At 45.2% G+C, this 22326-nt stretch overlaps 1 protein-coding gene and 1 long non-coding RNA gene across 2 annotated transcripts in view; one reads left to right on the top strand and one right to left on the bottom strand.

The window, feature by feature from the left end:
• Window positions 1–813: 813 nt before the first annotated feature.
• On the bottom strand, window positions 814–19843 carry HSPB8 (heat shock protein family B (small) member 8). The gene is made up of 3 exons (XM_069081768.1): window positions 19153–19843; window positions 7902–7965; window positions 814–1849 (listed from the first exon to the last, which is right to left on the bottom strand). Exons 1-3 carry the CDS (start codon window positions 19529–19531, stop codon window positions 1690–1692), a joined length of 603 nt encoding a protein of 200 aa, XP_068937869.1. The 5' UTR covers window positions 19532–19843; the 3' UTR covers window positions 814–1689.
• The window catches only part of LOC138156448 (uncharacterized), a 9004-nt gene continuing 6468 nt past the window's right edge, over window positions 19791–22326 (top strand). Inside the window, exon 1 of the long non-coding RNA XR_011167148.1 lies at window positions 19791–19929. This is a non-coding gene — a long non-coding RNA (uncharacterized lncRNA). The remainder of the gene's footprint in view (window positions 19930–22326) is intronic.

Genomic DNA, 22326 nt, shown 5'->3' on the forward strand with positions numbered 1-22326 from the left:
TGGCATCCTGGGTTGAATGGCACATATCCTTTCAGATGAGACCAATGTGACCATCTGGTTTGCTTGACTATACTAGTTTGTTACAATGAAGGAAACGGTGGGGGGGGGGTGTCATTGGGGAAATGATAGCAATAGAAAAAATGAAGAAATCAAACATCATTAAACATTTTTATAATTGATAATCTATTGCTTATATTCTCAATGGGTGGGGGAAAAATTGTAGTGAGGGCAAGAATTTGGAACTCAAGATTTTTTTTAAAAATGTTAAAATAAATTAATTAAAAATTTAAAAACAACAAAAAAAATAAAGCTGCTTCTTTATTTCAGGGCTCTTAAAACACAGTGGCATTAAAACTTCAGGAATGTGAAGACAGGAAGCAACTTGTGAGTTCATGTTTGGTGGGAGGAGTTAGGGGCAGGGGAGGCCCTCTTCTGATATTTGAATGTGGAAAAGAGATTAGACTTGTTTTCTTTGGCCCCAGAGGGCAGAACCAGGGGTGATGGGTAGAAGGGGTAAAGAGGCAAAAGTAGGCTTGACGTCAGGGAAAAACTTCCTACCAATTAGAGATGTCCAACACGGAGTGGGCTGCTTCCAGAGGTGGTTGCTTTTTTGACAGCAAGTGTCGTCAGTTCCCTTGGAGCAAAGCCCTGTTCACCCCACCCTAGTTACAGTTCCCCTAGACACATAGCACAGTTCCTATCTGCTCCATCTGAATGAATCAATTGACACATCCTTTCCTTTTCCTCCTCAGCTCCTGCCAAATCCCAGCCCTCTGCCTGACATCAGATCAGAATCTAGGAAAGGCACGTGGCTAAGAAGATCAATTTCTTTTTTATTATTCATAAAGTTATTTTCCCCTCAAACTGGAAAAAAAAAGAAAACCCCAGCACAATACAGAAATGTTCCCACCCAAGCACATGACATTGTCACATTGTGGAAAGTTCCCAGCCTGTCTTTGTCAGTTTGTCTGGCTGGTACTTGGTTCCTGGCAACTCCGAAGAACAAGGTCCAAACATGGCAATTCCTTCCTGGGAAAACCTGGACCTGGAAAAAGAAAAGGGGGGAGGAACTAGGCAGGAGGGGCTCAAATATAGAGTTAGCTAACAAATGACCAGAGGGAGGCCTAAAATCCCTCTGTTCAGGCCCATCTCCATAAATATCTAATTAATTTAAAGTAAATATGAACAAAAAAGGCACCCCCTAACTTATGTCTGATATACAGATAAACACGTAATGCATGTAAGACCTCTAAAAATTATCTTTGTGAGGCTGGGGGATAACTGGTGGCCCGTAGGGACATGGAGGGACAAGTGAGCAGCTGGGAATAAGAAGGGCTAGCCCTTGGGCCCTGGGAAAAGGGGTACAAGGTTTGGGAGCAAGCAGCTGGGCTGTCAGCACTGGCCAGCCTGGTGTGGTGCAGGGCCCGCTCTGTCCTGGGACGGGCTGAGGCCAGACCTCCTCAGGAGGACAGGGCAGAACAGGAATCAGTAGGTAGGCACTCTGGGTAAGGATGCTTCCAGATGGGAGGCCCACTCAATCAAAGGAGCAAAAAAAACAATCTTCTCTTTCCAACATACACCTCTATTGAGCTAATGTAATTGCATCTGGAATCAGAGAGAAATCTCTTGGGTCTGGGGGAGGGAAGGGAGAGGGAGAGGAGAATGAGAACTCTTGTTCTGGAGGCCTCTTCAAGCGCAGGTGACTTCATGGTTGTCGATGGGCAGCTCGTTGCCTAAGCTGCCGTCTCCGAATGCAGAGTAAGGAGGCACCTGGGGGGCTTCGATGATCAGCAGGCCCTCGGGGGAGAGGGAAGCAAATACTGTCACCGGGTCCACCTCAGCTGGGAGCCTAGGAAGAAGAACACAGAACTGAACTGACCGCCTGGGAGGGTGGAAGGAGCCCTGGGCTGAAGGCAGCCAAAATCTGGGTTTGGTGTCCTGCCACTGCCACTGGCTAGCGAGGTGACCCTTGGGTAAATCATGCAACCCCTCAGGGTGTCAGGTTTTCCATCTGTACAAAGAGGGGATTGAATGAATTGGCCTCCCAGGTCCCTTGTGCCCCCTTGGTTCTCAAGGGCAAAGTCTATCTGTCATCTTCATGTCCTCCCAGGTCAAGGTCTTACACATAGTAGGTGTTTCATCAATGCTTGTTTTAGTGTGTAAGGAAAGCTTCTCTCTCCCTCCCATCAGTGACCCATTTCCACTATGACCTAGAGAAAATAATTCCAGAGCAGGGTCCGTTGGCAAGATCCTTTCACATGGAAGGATTTAAAAAAATATATGTGTGTGTGTATATAAATGTATCTCAATCTATGTATCATGTATATGCGCGTGTATATATATATGTTGTATATGTATGTGTGTATAGGTATGTATATATATGGGTATGTGCATAAGCATACACACACATATATACACATATACATATATACATATGCACACTCACACCTATCTGTCTTATCTCTGTCTGTCTATCTATCCACACACACACACATACACCAAGTCATTAAAGCAAACCTGTTTTCCTTGTACCGAGAGCTAGGTCAACCCCAGGTGACACACTAGCCTACGTATCTGCAGAGGGAATTAGCAAGGGACAGAAAGAGATACAGAAGAGAGAAGGAGAAGACTATGCAGGGGGCCAAGGCAGCCTATTTTTTTAACACCCAACTGGGAAAGAGCTTCCAGACCAAGGGTGCTATCAGGGATGGTCTGCTGGTCTATTGAACCACTTAGGGCTAAGCCAAAGTGGTGGTTTGTGTAGCTACAAGACCTGGCCAGGGGTAGCTTGTGGAGAGACCCTCATACCTGGGCAGAGGTTTCACGGCATTTTTCAGAAAGCAGCACCAAGGTGAAAGGAGATGGGTCTCTGAGATGATGCAGCCCCAAGGGGAGGGGTGGAAACCCAGGTTTGAGATTAGGTTGTTGTGAGTGAGGTCAATATGGGGTGAGAGTGGGGGGCTAAGGAGAAGAGCTTGCATTAGCCTTACAAAGGGCTGAAAGGACTGTCAGCTCCAAGGCCCTCTACATTCAGGACCGTGAAGCAAAGTCCTTGTCACCACACCCTAGTTACAACCCTGAATCTCAGCACAGATTTTTATCATGAAGGGTAAGGCAATAAACATTTATTAAATACCTACTGTATGCCAGGAACTATGCTAAGCACTTTACAAACATTATCTCATTTGATCCTCACAACAACCCTGGGGAGCAGATGTTACAATCCCCATTTTACAGTTAAGGAAACTGAGGCAAATAGAGATTAAGAGACTTGCCCAGGTTCACACAGCTAGAAAGTGTCAAGTGTCTGAGGCCAGATTTGAACTCAGATCCTCCTGACTCCTGGGCCGGTGCTCCATTCACTGTGCCACCTAGCTGCCCTTTTTCATTGCATTTTTATCCACTTTAATTATGAATCCTCTCTTTAGTTGGCTCCTTTTGGCCTCATATTACATATAGAAGAGTTCTATGAGAAAACTCTTTTTTATCATTTTTCCTTTGTTTATAAGTACCATGGATCAGAGTGGGGAAGGAATGAAGAAGAGGAAAAGACTGCCCATGCTAAGGCAACTTAAACTATAATAGAAATTTTAAAAAGCAAAACAAAACAAAAACAAAACCCAGATGTTCATGTACCATCTGGTGAACAACTCTGCTCAGTTTGAATGCATCCGTGACTTTCTGAGTTTGTGTGTTTCAATTTTATTTGTTTCCCCAAATTGAGGAGGAAAGGGTTGAATATCTTCAGTATTTTTTTAAAACTCAAATTAGTGTAAATTACTGAGTTCTAAGCAGGATGGGGAGTTTACTTCAAGGATTCGACCACTGATGGGCTACAAGGCATGAGAGAGTCTGAAGAACTGAGAACCCAGGTGACTGGGGGGATAGCAGCACCTTGGACAGCAGAAAGGAAGCTCTTAAGAAGGGAGGCTTTGGTGGGGAAACACAAGGAGTGGTTTTGGACATGCTGAGTCTAAGATGTCTTTGAGACATGTAGGTCATCACGTCTAGTGGTCAGGTGGAGACGAAATACCAGAGGTTAGGAGAGAATTTAGGGCTGGACAAATAGGCAGCTAAGTAGTATAGTGGATTGAGTGGAGTTAGGAAGACCTGAATTCAAATCTAGCTTCAGACACTTACTGATTGTGTGACCCTGAGCAAGTCAGCTAATCTATGTCTGCCTCAATTTTCCTCATCTATAAAATGGGGACCATAACAGCACCTACCTCCCTGGGTTGTTGCGATCATAACTGTAAATATGTAGATAATAATTGCATAGTGTTTAGCACAGCACCCAGCACATAGAAGGCTCTATATAAACGTAAGCCATTATTATCATTATTAGCACCTATATCTCTGGGCTGTTGTGAGGCTCAAATGAGGTAATAATTGTAAAGCACTTAGCATAGTGCTAGCACATAGTAGATACCATATAAATGTTAACTATTATTATTAAAAAGTTAGGACAACCATCTGCATAGTGTCCAAGTCCAACTGCTTCATTTCCAGTGATTTGTCCAAGGTCACACAGGCAGCAAAAAACAAAGCTAAAACTGAACCCAAGTTCTGGGACCCTAAAACCAAGATGCTTTCTGCTGAGCCTTGAATCCTTCTTGTGTGTGACCAAGGCTTTTGCTAAAGTCACTCTGAACTTACCTGATGAGGGGCTGGACCTCTGAGTGGAATCATTGGCAGCTGGGGCTTGGGGCCATGCTGTCCCCATCTCCTCCCTGCCTCCCCCAATATTTTATTTATTCCTCTCTGTACAAGCTTCTCCTCTAGTATGTAAGCTTTTTGAGGGCTGGGAGTGTTCCATTTCTGTCTTTAAATCCCCAGTACCCAGCACATTGCCTGGAATATAATAGGGGCTTGGTAATTGGTTCTTGAATTTAATTGGTCCAATGATTCTAAAGTCAGAAGATCTGAGTTTAGATCTCATCTCTGAGACTTCTTCCTTATATAACCTTGGGTAGATCACTTAGCCTCTCAGGGCTTCAGTTTCCTCACCTGTAAAACGAAGAAGTTTGGCTAAATGACCTCCAAGGGTCCTTCAAAATCTAGACTGATGGTGCTCTGAATAGAAAAAAGGAGTCAGAGAGAGACTCTACTGGTCCCCCAGTTTCAGACCTGCCATTCCATCCTCTGGGATCACAGCCGTCTGAGCCTGTCAGACAACTGCAAGATTTTCATCTTGTTAAGGTACTTTTTCAACAAAGTCATTTTCTGAGGACAATTTGCATGGGGAAATCAATTGAATAGGCAGCTTTTTAAAGATAGTCTATCTCTTTTCCCCTCTCCTTCCCTATCCCATCTTTTTTCCTCCTCCCCTAGAGGGTTTGTCTTAATCCTTGGAGGTTTTTCATCAATCTCCTCTCCAGACTCCAGTTATCTCTCTCTCTCCATTTCCCCTTCATTTGCCCTATGGGGACACATTTCATCTGATCTCAGTCTCTAGTGAGAGAGACACCGGGTGACTGTAGCTGAAAGAGTCACAAAGCCTTTGTTTGTCTGGAGTTTTATCAAATTTGAGTTTCAAGAGCAGATGAGGAGGAAGAGGAGGAGGAGGAGGAAGAGAAGGAGGAGAAGGGAGAGGAAGAGAAGGCAGCACAAAGCCTATATGGAGAGAGATGAAAGAAAGGAAGAGAGAGGGAGAGAGGAGGGAAAGAGAGAGAGGAAGAAAGAAAGGAGAAGGAAGAGAGGGAGAGAGAAGGGGAGGGAGAGAAAGAGAGAGAAGGGGAGGGAGAGAGAGACAGAAGGAAGGAGAAACAGGGGTAGTGGAGAGAATGAGAGAGAAAGACAGAGGGTGGAGAGAGAGAAAAAGAAGGGGGCAGACAGAGACAGAGAAATAGAAAAAGACAGAAAGAGAGTAGATAGACCGAGAGATATACATAGAGAGACTCAGAGAGATGCACAGAGAAATTCACAGAGAGACAGAGAGTTACAGAGAAGCAGACACAGGCAGAGACAGAGAGTGTTTATCATGATGCTGGGAACATGTAGGCACTTAAGGCTTATGGAATGACTGGTTGCCAGTTTCCTTAGTTCTAAGTATATGTGTGTATGTGTATGGGAGGGGAGAAGGCAGGGGTAAGGAATATGGTGGGGTTGAGCTGTTGAGATTAAGTCCCTGAAAAGTTTTGATGGGGGGTTGGGATGGGCGAAGGGAGAAATCCATACTGGGAGGCGGAGGTGCTTGGCCACCCTCTCCTTTTGCTAGACTCCCCTCCAGTCCTTTTGAATGTTTTGCTGCCACCAAAGAGAGATCAACTGTGTCAACAACCTCGGGGAGCCCTTGGTCTCTGCTCAAAGCCTGCTCAGGCTGAACTTGGCAGCAAAGAAAGGAAGCTGTTGATTTGAGCAAATTTGGAGATGCTTGAGTTTGGTGCCATGTATTTGTACGGGACTTAGAGTCGGAAGGTACTTGGTAACTGAGGTCCAGAGGGGAGACACAACTTACAAGTACTTAAAGAGCTGAAATATGAACTTAGTTCTTTTTACAACAAATCCAAAGTTCTTTTTCTATCATTAAAGAATCTTCCATCTCCTGAGGATTTGTTCAGTTTTCTCAAGAAACACAGAATGAGGAGATGAAGAGGAAAAGAGAGGACAGATCTGAGTTAAAATTCTTCCTAGCTGTGTGACCTTGGGCTAGTCACTTAACCTCTGTCTGCCTCAGTTTCTTCATCTGTAAAATGGTGATAGCACCTATCTTTTAGGGTTGTGATGAGGACCAAACAAGATGTTTAAAAGTGCTTAACAAACATTAAACCACAGTACAAATGTTAACCATTATTAGTTATTATTATTCCTGGAAGCCCACCATGTAGATGGTTACCTTACCCTGTCCTAGGCTTTGGTGGATACCCTAGTGCCTGACTCTGGAGAATGTTGTTGAGGGCTTCAGAAGCTTCAGTCCTTGGATATATCCAGATCATCCACTGCTGCCCTCCAACCAGGTTCCCCTGAGTCTGGGCTTCTCCCAATTCCTTTGTTCTCTGCCCTGCTCTTCGTCTATAAATATCAGGTTCCAGACCTGGAATGTTTATCACTCTCCTAACCCTCTTTCCAGGTGCCAGCCATCAGCTGCTCTGCTCATTCATGTCCTGGGGGCCATGATCTCCTGGAGGAATGTGCCCAGGCTGGTCCCCTATTCATGCAGCAGGGCCCCTTAAGCCTCAAAGATAAATCCCCTCTCAGAGACAGAAAGAGCTGAGAGAACAGTCTGCTGGGAATTCCTGATCCCCAAAGAGGTCTGCATTAACCTTTATTTTATAGGGGCATTGTGCCTGGACAATTTACATCCCATGCATTCCCTTTTTTGGTCCTCTCTTCAGCTCTCTGAAGCGGACCATTTGTTTATTTTACAGATGAGGAAACTGATGCCAAGGGAGGCTAAAGGACTTACCTAAGATCACACTATCTGTTCCTGGGGCAAGATTCTAACCCAAGTCTTCCTGACTCCAAGACTGACACTACCCACCAAGCCATCTAGCTACTCAACAATATAGCCTTTTGACCCTGGACAGGTGAGATTCTTCCTAGCTCTAAAGCTACGACTTCTAGTTCTCTCAGTTGACTTTACACCCTAAGATCTCTAGGCCACTTGCCATCCTCTGGATGCACCCTTAGCTTCTCCAAGGCTTTCCCGAATGCTGCTCTCAGGGCTGTGATCCATCCAGGCAGAGGACAGAAAGATTGTCAGCTCTCCTTATTCAGGACACACTGTACCCAGGCTAAAGAGACTACCTCATCTCTGGATTTTCTTTTCCTGTGACTAACACGGCTGTGGCTGGAAACCCAAGGTTTCTGATGACAAACACTGGGGAGGCAATTTCTTTCTGCTCTACTCAGAACAGCCTGAACCCCAGAATATCCCACAGAACCCCTTGGCAGATACATACTGGATTTTCTTTGTGAAGTTTTTGGAAACAATCCCCCCTTCTTGTTGCTTCTCTTCATGTCTGCCTGGAGGAGAGAAAAATACCAGTTGTCAGTGTGCCCAGAGAATCATCCTTCCAGAACACTAGGGAGGTCTCTCTCTGCCCGAGGCTTAGGGAATCAGCAGAGATCACCTTTTCCCGTTACCCCATTTCCCGCTGACAAATATACGAAGTCAGCAGAGCTATGATAAGAAACCACTTGGGAACGTGTCTTCCGCTTCTCTGTTCCCCCCATGGTGTCTAGACATGTGCCTCACAAGTAGTAGGTAAGTGATGAAAACTCATTGGGAAAGATAAGCAAGCAATGGCTGGAAAAATAAGCCCACGTGTCTCTCTACGTGGAGAGACATGGAAAGAACCTTGGTTGTGGAGTCAGACATTGGTTCAAACCCTGCCTCTGATGCTTGCTACTATCTGCATGTCCTTGTTACGCAAGTTATAAAGGCCTTGGGCTTCCCCATCTACAAAATAAAGGGGATTGGATTAGGTGACCTGGGAGGTCCCTTCCAGCTCTGGAATGATCCCAGGATTCGTTATTAAAAATTATTATTAAACTTTATTTATTTTTAGTTTTCAACATTCACTTTTATAAGATTTTGAGTCCTAAATTTTTCCCCTCCCCTACCCAAGACGGCATGCAAGCTGATATAGCCTACATATGTACAATCATGTTAAACATATTTCCACATTAGTCATATTGTAAAAGAAAAATCAGGAAAAAGCGGGAAAACCATGAGAAAGAAAAAAAAAAAGGGAAAATAGTACGCTTTGATCTGCGTTCAAACTCCATAGTTCTTTCTCTGGATGGGGATAGCATTTTCCATCACGAGTCTTTTGGAATTGTCTTGGATCATCGCATTGCTGAGAAGAAGAACTAAGTCTATCAAAGTTGGTCATCATGATCCCAGGATTCTAAGCAGATGTGGTCTGACCACAACTGGAGTATTGGGTTCAGTCCTGAGTCACATATACTTGGCAGAGCATTTGTGTAAAAGCAGGAGTGTGAATAGAGGAAAACAATCAGGGTATGTTGGGTTTAGGTCTGTTCCTTTTGGGGGATTTTCAGGACACTGCTCTTTCCTGGTTGTCCTCTTATCTCTCTCACAACTCCTTCCTGGATTTCTTTACTCTCCTTCTTGTATTCTGTGAGCCAGCAACACTGGCCTGGCTGCATTTCTTTGAACACAGCACTCCACCTCCATTCTCCATGCCTGGAATATTCTCCCTTCTCATATCAGATTCTTAATTTCTCTGGCTTCTTTCAAGACTCAGTTCGGATCCTACTTTCTATTGGAGATATTTCCCTGTCCTTCACCCCCACCCAAGTCTCTCGGACAGGAGTTTCTAACCTGGGGTCTATTAACCTGTTTACTTGTAAAGATATTTTAATAGCTTTATTTGACTATAACTGGTTTCCTTTGTAATACTTTCTTCTAAAAAAATGTATACATTTAAAAACAGCATTCTTAGAAGAGTTCTATGGGTTTCACTAGACTGCCAAAGGGACAGGGAATCCATGACACAAAACAAGTTAAGAATCTTTGCTGTAGATTATAAGCTTTATGAGGGCAAGGACTATATCCTTTCTGTGTTTGTATACCCAGGGCCTAATACAGTCCCAGGTACATTGTTGGCATTTAATAAATTAATCAATTGACTAGTAGCCTGTATTTGCTTTGCTGTATATAGGCTGCTTCCCCCTAGCAGAATGTAAGCTTCCTGAAGGCAGGGCTTGTTTCATTTGAATCTTTATACCTTCAGTACCTTAAGCAGTGCCTGGTATCTGATATGCTCTTAATAAATGCTGACTTCAATAAGCTGATTGAAGAAGGTGGATTTTTATATATTTGTATAACCGATAGGAAGCAGTCCCTCTTTTGGCTGGGGGGAGTGGATCAGGAGAGAGGGAGAATTCCACTGGTTGGATGGAAACTAAAAAGATGACTCTGGCCACAGAAAAATGACCCTGTTAAGACTCGGAGGCCCGCAACTCCAGGAGAACCAAGAGATGATGGTTGGCAGTCACCTTCTCGTCAACTTGGGCATCCCTGTAAAATGAGATACTTAGACCAGCCCAGCTATCAGGTCCCTGCCACACTGACTGTGTGACCCTGGGCAAGTCATTGAAACTCTTGGTGCCCGACGTATGTCTCCAGGAACATAAATCACAAAGCAATTGGTGATCTGGATGTGCATGAATTAGAGGGAGTAATAGTAATTGTAATAGCACTTACACAGGGCTTTAAAATTTGCAAAATGACTTACATTATCTCATTTGACCCTACTGAGGTAGATATGAAAATGATCCCCATTTTACAGATGAGGAAACTGAGGCTGGCAAAGGTTAAGTGACTTGCTCAGGGTCACTCTGCTAGTAAATGTCTGAGGCAGAATTGGAACTCAGGCTTTCTTGATTCCAAGCCCAGAACTCTTATCTACTACTTAGCCTATGAAATCATAGGTCCTTCTTCCCCTCACCACCTTCCCCTTCTCCCTCTCTCCCCCTCTGTAATGTTAATGGTATTTAAGATCTCTCTCCCCATTAATGGACCTCCCATGAAGCCCATTATGGGAGGCTTGCTTGTAGGAAGGCTTTCACACCTTTTGCTAATTTCTAGTTAGGCACTGGGTCTCCATGGTTGTGATGTTTTCAGGCTCTGAGAAATGTATACATGCTCTGAATTGGTATTTTGCTTTGGGGCTCACTTATGAGAAGGATCTCATGATTCCCTGATGGAGCTTCTGAGTGCCTACATGTTCAGAGCACCCTGACCGCTCAGATGTAAAGGCTCTCTTGATCCAGGGATGTATGTAAAGTGTATAATTGATTTAGGTGGCCAGAGCCCTGTCTTTTGGTCTTTATTTCTCTGCTTGTATTTTCTCTGAAGTTCAGGGTGCTGACTTTTCCCCTGAACTGGTGAATGTAATTAAAAAAGACTGCTGACCCCTTGAACAGCAAGCTTTCCTAGTAAAGCAGATCTAAGCACCTGTGCTAGCAGCCGTCCTGGGTGTGCCAGTGTGGCTGCTGCTACAGCCCCAAACAGATGTCTGTTGGTCGAATAGATGACTTACACTTTGCAAAGTAAGATAAATACATTATTTACACACATTCTTCTTTCAGAGCACCATCTATCTTCTCTGTACGTAACTTGCTATTTACATATTATCTCCCCAAATAGATTATAAGCTCCCTGAGGACAGGGATTGATTTTTTGTTTGGTTGTTCATTTACAGATGTGTGTCTTTCACATTTAACAGTATCTGGCACCTAGTAAATGCTTCATAAATATTGTTGGAGTCCCACAACAACTCGGTGAGGTCAGCAGTGTGAGTGTTTTTATCCCCAGTTGATCATGAGTATTTTTATCCCTAGTTTACAGGTGAAGTAACTAAGGCTTAGAGATTGGACCAGACTAGATTTCTGGATCTGGAGAGGGAGGACCCTGGTTCAAATCCCAACGTGGCCACTTTATGACCTAAGTAACCATGGACAAATCACCTCACCAATCTGGGCCTCAGTTTCCTCAACTGTAAAATGAGAAAACAATGGAGAAGACAATCTCTGAGGTCCCTTCCAACACCAAATCTAGGGTCATGCGCACACTTATTACCTCTGTGACCTTCCTCATCTGTAAAATGATGGTGTCCTAAGGTCCTTGCTAGCTCTAAATCCAATGGTCCACACTGCCGGCAAATATTAGAGGCAAATTAGAACCCTGCACCCCCAAATTCCATTGCTTAAAAAGTTCCACATTGTCTCTCTAATCCCTTTGCCATCTGATGCCATCCTTGATGCTGAGGATAACATGGAAAGAAGATTTTCTCTGGTTTCTGAAGGCCAGGATTGCCTGGGAAACTGTGACTTGCCCCTGCCAAAAATATATTCTAAGCTTAGGCTGTTGAGGGGTGGAGGGATGTTCCTTGGTTGCGAACAGGTGGGAGGCTCTTGTAGGCGCCAAGGGAAGGGCTGCACTCCGCCAAGGAGCCAGGCCAACCCTGCCACCCACGCCTGGGAGCAAAGGCGCCCACAGATCCGCCCAAGGCATAGATGGAACATTTTTAACCGTGGCCCAGTTTGAATGCCCAGAGCTATTTTCTGCTTTTGCCATGTTAGGGCCCTCTGTGCCAAACCCTTCAGCCAATGTGGCTGGCACAGCTGCCCTCCTGCAGTGCCTCTAACATGGGCCATTGTCACATGCTGCTCATTAACAGATAACCCAGGGCTGGAGGGAGGGTCCCTTGATGATTCACCTTCATTCCTCTCTGTTCCTCAACTAGAAAATGGAATCCTGGCCATCTCTCAAACGAGCTTCTTACCATCCTTCCTCCATGTTACTGCTTAAAAAAAAAACTAATTACCTTCCTACACTGGGGAAGTCATTAATCCTTCCTGGGGCCTCAGTCTTTAAATGGTCATAATAATGCCTGTAATACTTACTATATAGGACTATTTTCTAGCACCAACGAGATATTAATAAAAAATTTCTTGTTGTAGGGCTCTGGGACCTGATAATGTGCCTATGGCAGAGGACCAGCTGAGTTAAAACAGATCCCTCACTGGGTGGGCTTCTATGGGGGTGAAGAATATTTTCAGGGGATATACAGTGGCTTCCATTGAAATTGTACAATGGACAGAGTATCACATTGGGAGACAGGAAGACCTGAGATCAAATCCCGCCTTGGATACTCACTAGGTCTATGACAAATCATTTAATCTCTGCCTGCCTCAGTGTCCCCATCTGTAAAATGAGGACAATAATTGCATCTATCTCCTAGGACTGTTATGAAGGACAAATGTGATAATATTTGTAAAGTGTTTTGCGAATCTTAAACCTTTATATAAATGTTAGTTTTTATGTGCTTATACAATGTGTGTATATATTTATATACATGCATGCATACATACATATGTATGTATTTATATTATATATATGTATGTGTGTGTACACACACACACCACCATCTGGTTGTTTGTGAACAGGAGCAATAGATAAACTTTGATAAATGTATTTCCCTGGATTTTTACTCCAGGGTGAGAGTATTGATGAGATAAAGGGGCAAAGATCCCAGTAGGGTCAGGTCCCTATTAGACCCAGACCTACATGAGCCCAGAGTCCATGGGATGTCTTGACTTGCCTTAGGCTTATGAAGCTGGTCATAGTCAGGACTAAAACTCCATGTACAAAACACTACATCCCAAGAGACCCCCTAGCATGTTAATGACTGATGAAAACTGAGTCTCTCCTGCCTTTCTGTTCACTCCTCTTTCTACTGGGCCAGGTTTCAGATTTATAAATTCATAGATACAGAACTGGAATGGATTGTGGAGACCAGCTAGCCCTTCCCCCTGCATTTTACAGCTGGGAAAACTGAGACCAACACGGATTGTCCAAGATCAGACAGACAAGCCTTTCCCTTTGACCCAGGTTTATAATTTCTTCTTTATCTCTGTATTTATCAGAAGTCTCTCTTCCAAACGGCCCCATCCTTCGAGATGAGAGGTTGATTAGTTCAGCCAAACTGTTTTCCCCTCTTTTTTACTCTTTGTTATAAATCATGACTCTTAGGTAATGGTATGTGTGTGTGTGTGTGTGTGTGAGAGAGAGAGAGAGAGAGAGAGAGAAAGATCATATATATCAGGAACTAGGTAATGTAAAAGTGAAATCAATCAATAGTAATTTTAAAATTTAAAGGAGTTTGGCCTTCTCATCCACACAGGAAAGACCAAATGGATGACAACTATTACCCAGATTTTACCATGAATTTGGAAGTACACCCCACAGAGTTTGTCCAACAGTTTATATCTGGGACAAACATCTGGGCAATGATCTGGACCCAGAATTGAACAGAAGGAAAGCAGGAAGTGACCCCCTCAAGCTTCTCATGAAAGCAAAGGCCCATTTTTTCAAGACTGAAGCGTTAGGGAAGACAACTGGCTCTAAATGACTAAAGATTGGTGTTATCACCCAGAGGTCAATGGAGAGGCCCAGGGCTGATAGTGAGCAGACTGGGACATATCATCGTTTGAATAGTAAGGGCACCTTTTTCCTTCCTTTATTCTTCCCTTCCATCCCCAGTATATATAATAATAAAACATATTCCTGGAGGTCAAGGACCATTTCATGGTCTCTAAATTTCATTGTCTCTAAATCTCCAGCAGTTACCATAGTACCTGGCATACAGCAGTGCTTAATAAATTCTTGTTGATGAATTGATTCGTTTCCTGCTCCCTTTCCCCATTATTAGCACTGTCTCTCTCTTGGAATTGTTTTGTTATATTGTATATATTTGGCATTTATTTATTTGGGTATATGCATCCCCCTAGAATGTAAGCTTCTTGAGGGCAGGCACTGTGATTTATTTGTTTATTTATTTTGTCTTTATATCCCTAGCACCTAACACAGTGAACTCTTGGCTCTTTATTCTAACTTTCTAATTGGGGAAACTGATGCATAGAGTGATTTTTTTTAAGGGGAATTGGCTAAGATTACTGGCTTCTGGCTTCGAAGATATATACAAGGACTGGACCTGTGATTTCATCACTATAGGGTACTTCCAAGTGAGGAAACTCCTTCTACCAAAGCAGGTCAGCGCCTTTTCTGAAACTTAAAATCTTCTCCATTTTTTTGGGAGGAGAATTGAAGTGATTTGTCCAGAGGGGTCACACAGCCAGTATGTGTCAGAAGTGGGATCTGAACCCAGGTCTTTCTGTCTGTGAGATCCACACTATTGTACACATGGTGGGCAGGTGGTTAATACATGCTTCTCCAGGCAGAGGTAACATGGGAGTATCTAAAGGAAACCTTTTTCCAGCTTGGATGTTACTTTGCTTTTCCTCACAAAGCTAATTAATTTTTGTAAATGCTTTCTTCTGAGCAGGCAGGGAGGAGAATGTAGAGGAAGCTATTAGGAATGGCCACAAATGTTCCTTCTTATGGATGGCAGTCGGGGAGGGATGGGAGAGAGGTTCTATGGACTGTGTGCCTCATGTCCTCTTTCTGTAGACCTTTCCCAGGGGAAGACGATGGAAGCCAGAGGCCAGTGACCCTTTAACCTGCTTCTGCCTCTGCTTCTCCAGTTAGAAAGCTGGAACAAAGAGCCAAGAGCTCTCTGGCTGTCCAGATAGTGGATTCCTGTCCCCCATGAAGAACACCCCGGTGCTCTCTGCCCCCTCCCCTGCCCCTCCTCGCCCCAGGCAGCTGTCTTCTCTGTACCAGTGACCAAATGGTAGCTCTTCTGCTCCCTTCCCCTTCCCCCATCTCTCTTCCACCTGGCTTCAGTTCAATTCAGTTCAATTGCTCCAGTCCTGTCCAACTCTCTGGGACTCCATTTGGGGATTTCTTGGCAAAGACATTTGAGTGGTTTACAATTTCCTTCTCTGACTCATTTTACAGATGAGGGACCTGAGGCAAACAGGGCTAAGTGACTTGCCCAGGGTCACACAGCTAGTAAGTGTCTGAGGCTGGATTTGAACTCATGAAGATGAGTCTTCCTGAGTCCAGGTCTAGCGCTCTGTGCACTATGGTGCCCCTAGCTGTCCTTCCATCTGGATTCTTGTTAAAAATAAGTCAGTGGCCTGATCTGTGACAGTGAGAGAAAAATGGAGGTCTCTGGCATCCTCCCCATGGGGAGGGAGACAGTGGAGTCAAGTGGATGGATTTGGGTTCAAGTTCTACCACTGACTCATACTGATTGTGTGACCCTGGGGAAGTCACTTAACCTCTTTGCCTCAGTTTCTATAGAATGAGAATAATAACAGCACCTATCTCCTAGTATTGTGAAGTTCAAACAAGATAACAGTTGTAAAGCACACAGTAGGCATTATATAAATGTCAGCTTTGTCACCTAACTTAGAATCATGAAGACCATCCCAGATGCTTCCAAGCTGGGTGAATCTGGGAAGATCATTTAACCTTGCTCAGCCTGGGTTTGCCCATTTGTAGAACAAAGCGATTAGATTTAATGTTGCCTCTAAGATTTGTCCTGGCTTTAAATCTGTCTTGTCTTTGAACCTCAGTTTCCTTATTTATAAAGGAGATTATACTGTATATATACTATCCTACTTTACAAGGTGGTTGGAAGGCTCGATTGTATGCGTTATGTTTTGGAAACTTTAATATCAGGCTCTAGAAAGTTCAGTCATTGGTGGCCTGAGACCCATGTTCAGTCCTGGCCAGGACTGAACTGTCCTTATCCCCACTAATCACTTCCAAGGGATCTTTGTTCACCATGGGGCCACTGTTAGCAAAGGTGACAAACACCCAGAGAGATTCTAATTTGTTTGTTCAAGATCACGAGGAAGGCAGGGCCAGAGTCCAGGGTCAAACCCAGAGGCCAGGATTCCCGAGTCAGGATTTTGTATGTTAAATTTTCACCATTTGGTCTTGTTTTCTACCTGTGGCCCAAATAAACATTGCCTTTCTCCTCCATTTTTGTTTCCCCCTCTAATACAGGGGACTCCTAGCATTCTCCCAACTCCTTTCAAACCATTATTACTCATGCCAGCTTTCCTTCCCTAGGAGAGTATATCTGTTTGTATGCACAGATATTAATATCTATGCATATATGTATACTATATATTATATATAAAACAGAAAAAGTCATGCTGAGCATTTACATATATGTATATATTATGCGATGATTTACATTTGAGCTTCATAATAATCCTGTGAGGCCAGTGTGACAAGTATTGTCTCCACTTTACATTTAAGTAAACTGAGGCCGAGAGAAGTCAGGCCACTTAGTTATGGTCACACTGACAGCAGGTATTATTGGCAAGCTTTGAAATGAAGTCTGCCTGACTTCCAACTACTGGTCTTTATCAGTGCTATATAGGATAACCACCTCTTTTTAACACAGGATTATGCTTTTTTAAAGGGCTGTACTGCCTGGTGTGATGGGGAGTTCCAAGGGCTACCATTCATCCCCATTTCCTGAATGAGGAAACTGAGTCTTACAGTGACTCATTTCTAGATAATTAGACACAGTTTGTGTCAGGGCCAAAAGTGGGGCCCAGTTTCTCCTCACTACCACCCACTACCACCCCACCCCCAGCCCAGGGGTTTGAACCTCCATTCAACCAGAAAAGGCCTAATCCTAGGGACTCCTTTCCCATCAACAAACAATCCCAGCCCTGCCCAGCCCAGCCCAGTCTGTCTCCCTCTCCTATAGTCCGAAGCTTCAGATGTTTATGTTTTGCTCTCTGTACCTTTGAAAATCCTGTCTGAACAGCTCAAGGGAGTCTGGAGAAGGTGGGCCCTGGCACCATTTCTCAGAGCGAGGCTTGGTTACTGAGTTTCTCTGATCACAGTTTTATTTGGTTTTTTATTCTCTCTCTCTCTCTGTCTCTCTCTCTGTCTCTCTGTCTCTCTCTCTGTCTCTCTGTCTCTCTCTCTGTCTCTCTCTGTCTCTGTCTGTCTGTCTGTCTGTCTGTCTGTCTCTCTCTCTCTCTCTCTCTCTCTTTCTCTCCCCACCCTCCCTCCCCTTACCCTTTCTCCCCTCCCCCTACCTCCCTTTAATGGCCCACTAATTGGTGAGGAAGCACTATCCACTTCTTCTGGAATGGCTGTTAAATGAGCTAATGATCAGAAAGAAAACAGAAGGCCCAGCCCTGGGTCTGTCCAGTCCCTGTCTCCTTTCAGACTTAACCCTTTCTTTGGGCCTGATCTCTGCTTCCCAAGTGGTAGATCTGGTGACGAAAAGAGACAGCCATGATGGTTACAACCCGGAGAACAAGAATACCAACATCTGAGTAAGGACAGGTTGGGTAGGTTCTAAAAATGTACCTCCTAGTTGGGGCTGTGGATAGAGGAGGAGGCTTAGAGCCAGAAGATGTGAATTTGAATCCTCCCCTACTGCCAAGAGGGGAGGGGTTAGTGGGGAAGAACATGCTGGAAGTGGAGTTCAAAGATCTAGACTTGAATCCCCCTGATCATTTGTGTGATTTTGGTCACAACACTTTTAAGAATCTGGGCCTCCTCTTGCTCAACTGTAAAGATGACCTTTCAGGCTTAAGCAATTCTTCAGCTTTCAATCATGCTGGTGTGATCCTTGGCAAGAAAATGAGCCTCTCCCAGGCTGTCCTGTCATTTTAAAGATGGCATTCTTGTTTTCCAGCAGCTCTAACTTTCTGTCCTGCTCGACATCCCAGGGCCCTACTCTCACAATCTTTCCCTTGGTTTATTCTCCCAGGTTCTCCAGTGTTTTAGCTCCCAGGGAGGAGGTAGGGATTTAGAATATAATTACCTGCCAACAGCAAGGGGATTCCTAAGCTTTTAAGTCATTCCAGGGGCTTGGAGGGCCTGTTCCGGCCACGACTAGGCAAGTTTCCTTTATGACTTGGATCTAAAAGCAGGTTCTTTTTAAAAATATAATCTATCATCTCCATCATCTCTCCTTGTATATATCAGCTGTCTCTCATCTCTCTCTTTGTCTCTTTTCTCTCTCTGTCTCTGTCTGTCTGTCTCTCTCTCCCTCCCTCTCTGTCTCTGTCTCTCTCCCTCTCTCTCTTTCTCCCCCTCCCTCCCCTCCCTCCTCTCTGTCTTTCTTTTCTCTCCTCTCACTGCCTGTCCCTCTCTGTCTCTCCTGCCCTCCCTATTTCTCTGTGTCCCTCTCTAACTGCATCTTTCTTCTTTCTCTAGTGTCTCTGTCTCTGTCACTCTCTCCTTGTTTCATCCCCTTCCAAGTTTGCCTCCTCCTCTCCTTTCTGACTCTGGTCTCTCTGGTTGCCTGTTTCTTCTCCATGAAGCTCTTCCCCCAACTACCAGCATTCCCCATCCTTAAACCACCTTACATTAATTTTGTATTTATTCTGCATATACTTATGCTCATGTTGCCCACCCCAATATATCCTCCTTGAGGATAAGGATTATTTCATTTTTGTTTTTATTTCTCCAGTTGCTGGAACAGTGCCAGCTACGTATTAAGTGCCTAATAAATATTTGTTGACTGACTGATAGATTTTTCCTTTCTATCTCAGTAGGCACTATAAATACGTGCTGATTGGTTGATTGATTGTCTTTCCTTCTCCCTTCTCTGCCTCTTGTACCCCTACCTTTGTCATTCCCATCTCCCTCTCCCTCCATCTTCCTCTCCCTCCATCTTCCCCTCCCTCCATCTCCCTCTCCCTCCATCTTCCCCTCCCCCCCCATTTTCCCCTCCCTCCATCCCCCTCTCCTCCCCCCCCCCCCCCCCCCCCCCAGTGCCCACTCACCTGATACCTCCACAAAGCCATCCTTGGTTTTCACAGTCAGCTCCTCTGGCTTGTAGCTATGCACATTGACACAGACTTTCCAAGGCTCCCCAGGGCAGGGGGGTGGGCTGCGGTTTTCAATGGGCCCATACCTGGCCCCATAGACTGGAGGGGCCATGCTGGGGACCAGGGGAGTCATGCCTGCCCTTAGGGTGCCTGGCCATGGGGACAGTCTGGGACGAGCCCAGTCGGGCCAGTCGGCAGTCAGGTCGTCTGGGAAAGGGGCCATGCCAAAATCATCGTCCAGCAGGCGGGTAGACAGGCCTGACTCCCTGAAAGGGTCTCTCCTCAGGCGGGAAGAAGGGTAGGTGCAAGAAAAAGGCATCTGGCCGTCGGCCATGGCTGCGGGCCTGGGGCAGAGCAGAGTGGTCCCCCTCTGACTTCCAAACAGAGGCAAGAGCCCTAGCTGGGCACTATGGACACAGGACACCAGTTACAGTTGCCTTTTCTGGCCCTGCCTCTGGCTCCCTGTGTGGCTTCTCAGCAAATCCAAGGCCCCTCCCCAAAACCAGAGTCCTCCCTTGGAAAGGCTGCCTTTGCCCTGGGGGGAGGATAGGAATGCCAAACCGGAGCGGCAGGAATCCCTCCAGATATGCCCTCCCCTGGCCCAAAGTCTCCAAGGGATTTAAAGCCAGGCAAGGGAAGGAGGACGGAGGGAGGGGAGAGCTCAGCAAGTGCCCAGCCCCCGCTTCAGACCTCGGGGTGGATTCTCTCTGGAGACCAGGAAGGCAAGCAGAGGTAGGCACCAGTGCCCTTTGGGGACGCCTGCCTCTCTCTTCTGTCCTTTCCCCCGAGTCCAGGCAGCTGCTTAAATAAACATCAGCGCCCAGAAACTTCTAGTGTTCTCCGGGGCTGGGCAGGGCTCCTCCGCTTATATGTCCTTTGATGCTGGCCAGGAGTGGGGGTGGGGAAGCAGGGAGCTTTTGCAATCTCCCCTAGTCAGCCGATGAGCTACCCTCCTGAGCAATGCGATTGGGACAGCTGACTGCTTTCTCCCGGGAGCTGGGAATGAGGGGCCATCCAAGTTTAGACGCCCCTCCTGGACCCGGGGAGTCTCCCCCTCCTCCTCCTCCTCCTCCTCCTCCCTAGCCTGTCTCCTCTCTGCCTGACCTCCCTCTCTCGTCTCTGCAAGGAGGGACCCACACTGCAGCAACTGTCTGCAACCGCTCAGAGCCGGGTCTGCTATTTTTAACCCTCCTCCGCCTTGGGGCCCCTGCCTGGCTCCCCGCTACCTCTGTGCCTGGCCAGGAAACTCTCCATACACACTAGCAGTCCTTCTGCTTCCCTGAAGGGACACGTGCGTTGAGAGATAATTGGGAAAGAGAATTGGGCTTATCACCCCTGCCCCAATCTCTCCCCCTCCACGGAGAGGGTGTTGGGATCGCTCCATTGCCTGGGGGGTTGGACTTCATTAGAACAGCCCCATCTCACCTCCACTCTGCATCTCAATCTCCTCATTTTTACTACTACTACTACAATTAAGAATTATCTGTAATACTAAGATAATTCTGTACCGTGCTTAGCACACTGCCTGGAACACAGTAGGAGCTTAATAAATGCTCATTCCATAATAACAATAACATTCATCTAAGGTTTGCAAAATATTGTTGTTTTCTCCTTTGATCCTCACAAGAACCTTGAGAAATTAATAATAGCAATGATTATATATACCTGTATATATATGTGTGTATATATATATATATATATATATATGTATATCACTTTAAGAGTTGCAAAGCACTCCAACAAATATTATCTCATCTAATCCTGACAACCATGCAGATGTTGATGATAATACTAATAACAACCACAATGACAGCGTTTATACAGTGCTTTAAGCCTTGCAAAGCATGGTGCAAATATTATCTGTTTAATCCTCACAACAAGCCTGAGTTATCCCCATTTTACAGATATGGAACTGAGGGAATGAGAGGTTAAGTGGCTTGTCCAGGATGTCTGAGGTGGATTTGAACTCAGGTCTTCCAGACTCCAGGTACATTGCTCTGTCCATGGTACCACTAGCTGCCTCTGTGAGGCAGGAGCTGTTTGTAACTTGATTTTACAAATGAGGAAACTGGGGCTCTGTGAGATGTGCAGTTAGTACTATTGTATTTTGGCTCAAGTCTTGGGTGGTAGGGGTACTTTGAGTCAACTGTTGTTGTTTTGGAAATCTCATAAACTAAGCCACAGGGTGTTAAAAAGCGGGAAAAGTATATGTGACATTCTCCCCACCCCCCAAAAAAGATCTTTAAAATTTGCTGAGAGGGAGCTGGAGATAATAGGATCTTAGATTTAGTGCTGGAAGCACCCTTTGTGGTTCTCTAGACTTGGCTAGCAGAAGTGAGTCTCAGCACAATCAGTCAATAAGCATTAATTGACAGTTGACATGTCAGGTAGGGAGCTAAACCCTGGAGATCCAAAGAAAGGCAGAAACAAAAACAAAACACCCAACAACAGCAGCAAATAGTCCCGGCTTTCCAGGAGATCACATTTTAATGGGGGAGTCCACATGGCTTCATTCTCGAAGATGATCAAAATGTAGGGGTCAAGGTACAATGTGTCAGCCAGAGGCTGATCAGACCAGTTCGAGTTCGGAAGACTGTACCCCCGGTCAGGCGCCAATAGTGCACATGAACATTTGGAGTGGAGATGTCTCCAGATGTATGCATCTCATTTCTTTTGAGGAACCCCAATTCTGCTTGCTCATAGAGAACAGCGCCTTCTTTGATGTGGGCATGCCATGCTGGGCAGTCATTTGCCAGGGTCTCCCACGTCTTGTGAACGATGCCAAAGTTCCTCAGAGAGACCTTGAGAATCTCCTTGTATCTCTTCTTCTGGTCTCCGTGTGAACACTTGCCTTCTGTGATTACTTTGTAAAATAATCTTTTAGGCAAATGAACCTTTGGCTTCCAAACAACTTGGTCAACCCACTGGATAAATGGAAGGTATCCAACAGAAGGAAGGAATTCCCATTAAGAGGGATTGGGGAAAGGCTTCCTATAGAAGGTGGGATTTTGGCAGGGAAGACAAAGGTGGGGAGAGAGAGACAGACAGAGAGACAGACAGAGAGAGACAGACAGAGAGACAGAGAGAGAGAGAGACAGACAGAGAGACAGACAGAGAGAGAGAGAGAGA

The sequence above is a fragment of the Petaurus breviceps genome, unplaced genomic scaffold, assembly GCF_028583685.1.
Source record: "Petaurus breviceps papuanus isolate PSGF00001 unplaced genomic scaffold, PetGlider_PUasm1.0 99, whole genome shotgun sequence".
NCBI classification, from domain to species: Eukaryota; Metazoa; Chordata; class Mammalia; order Diprotodontia; family Petauridae; genus Petaurus; species Petaurus breviceps.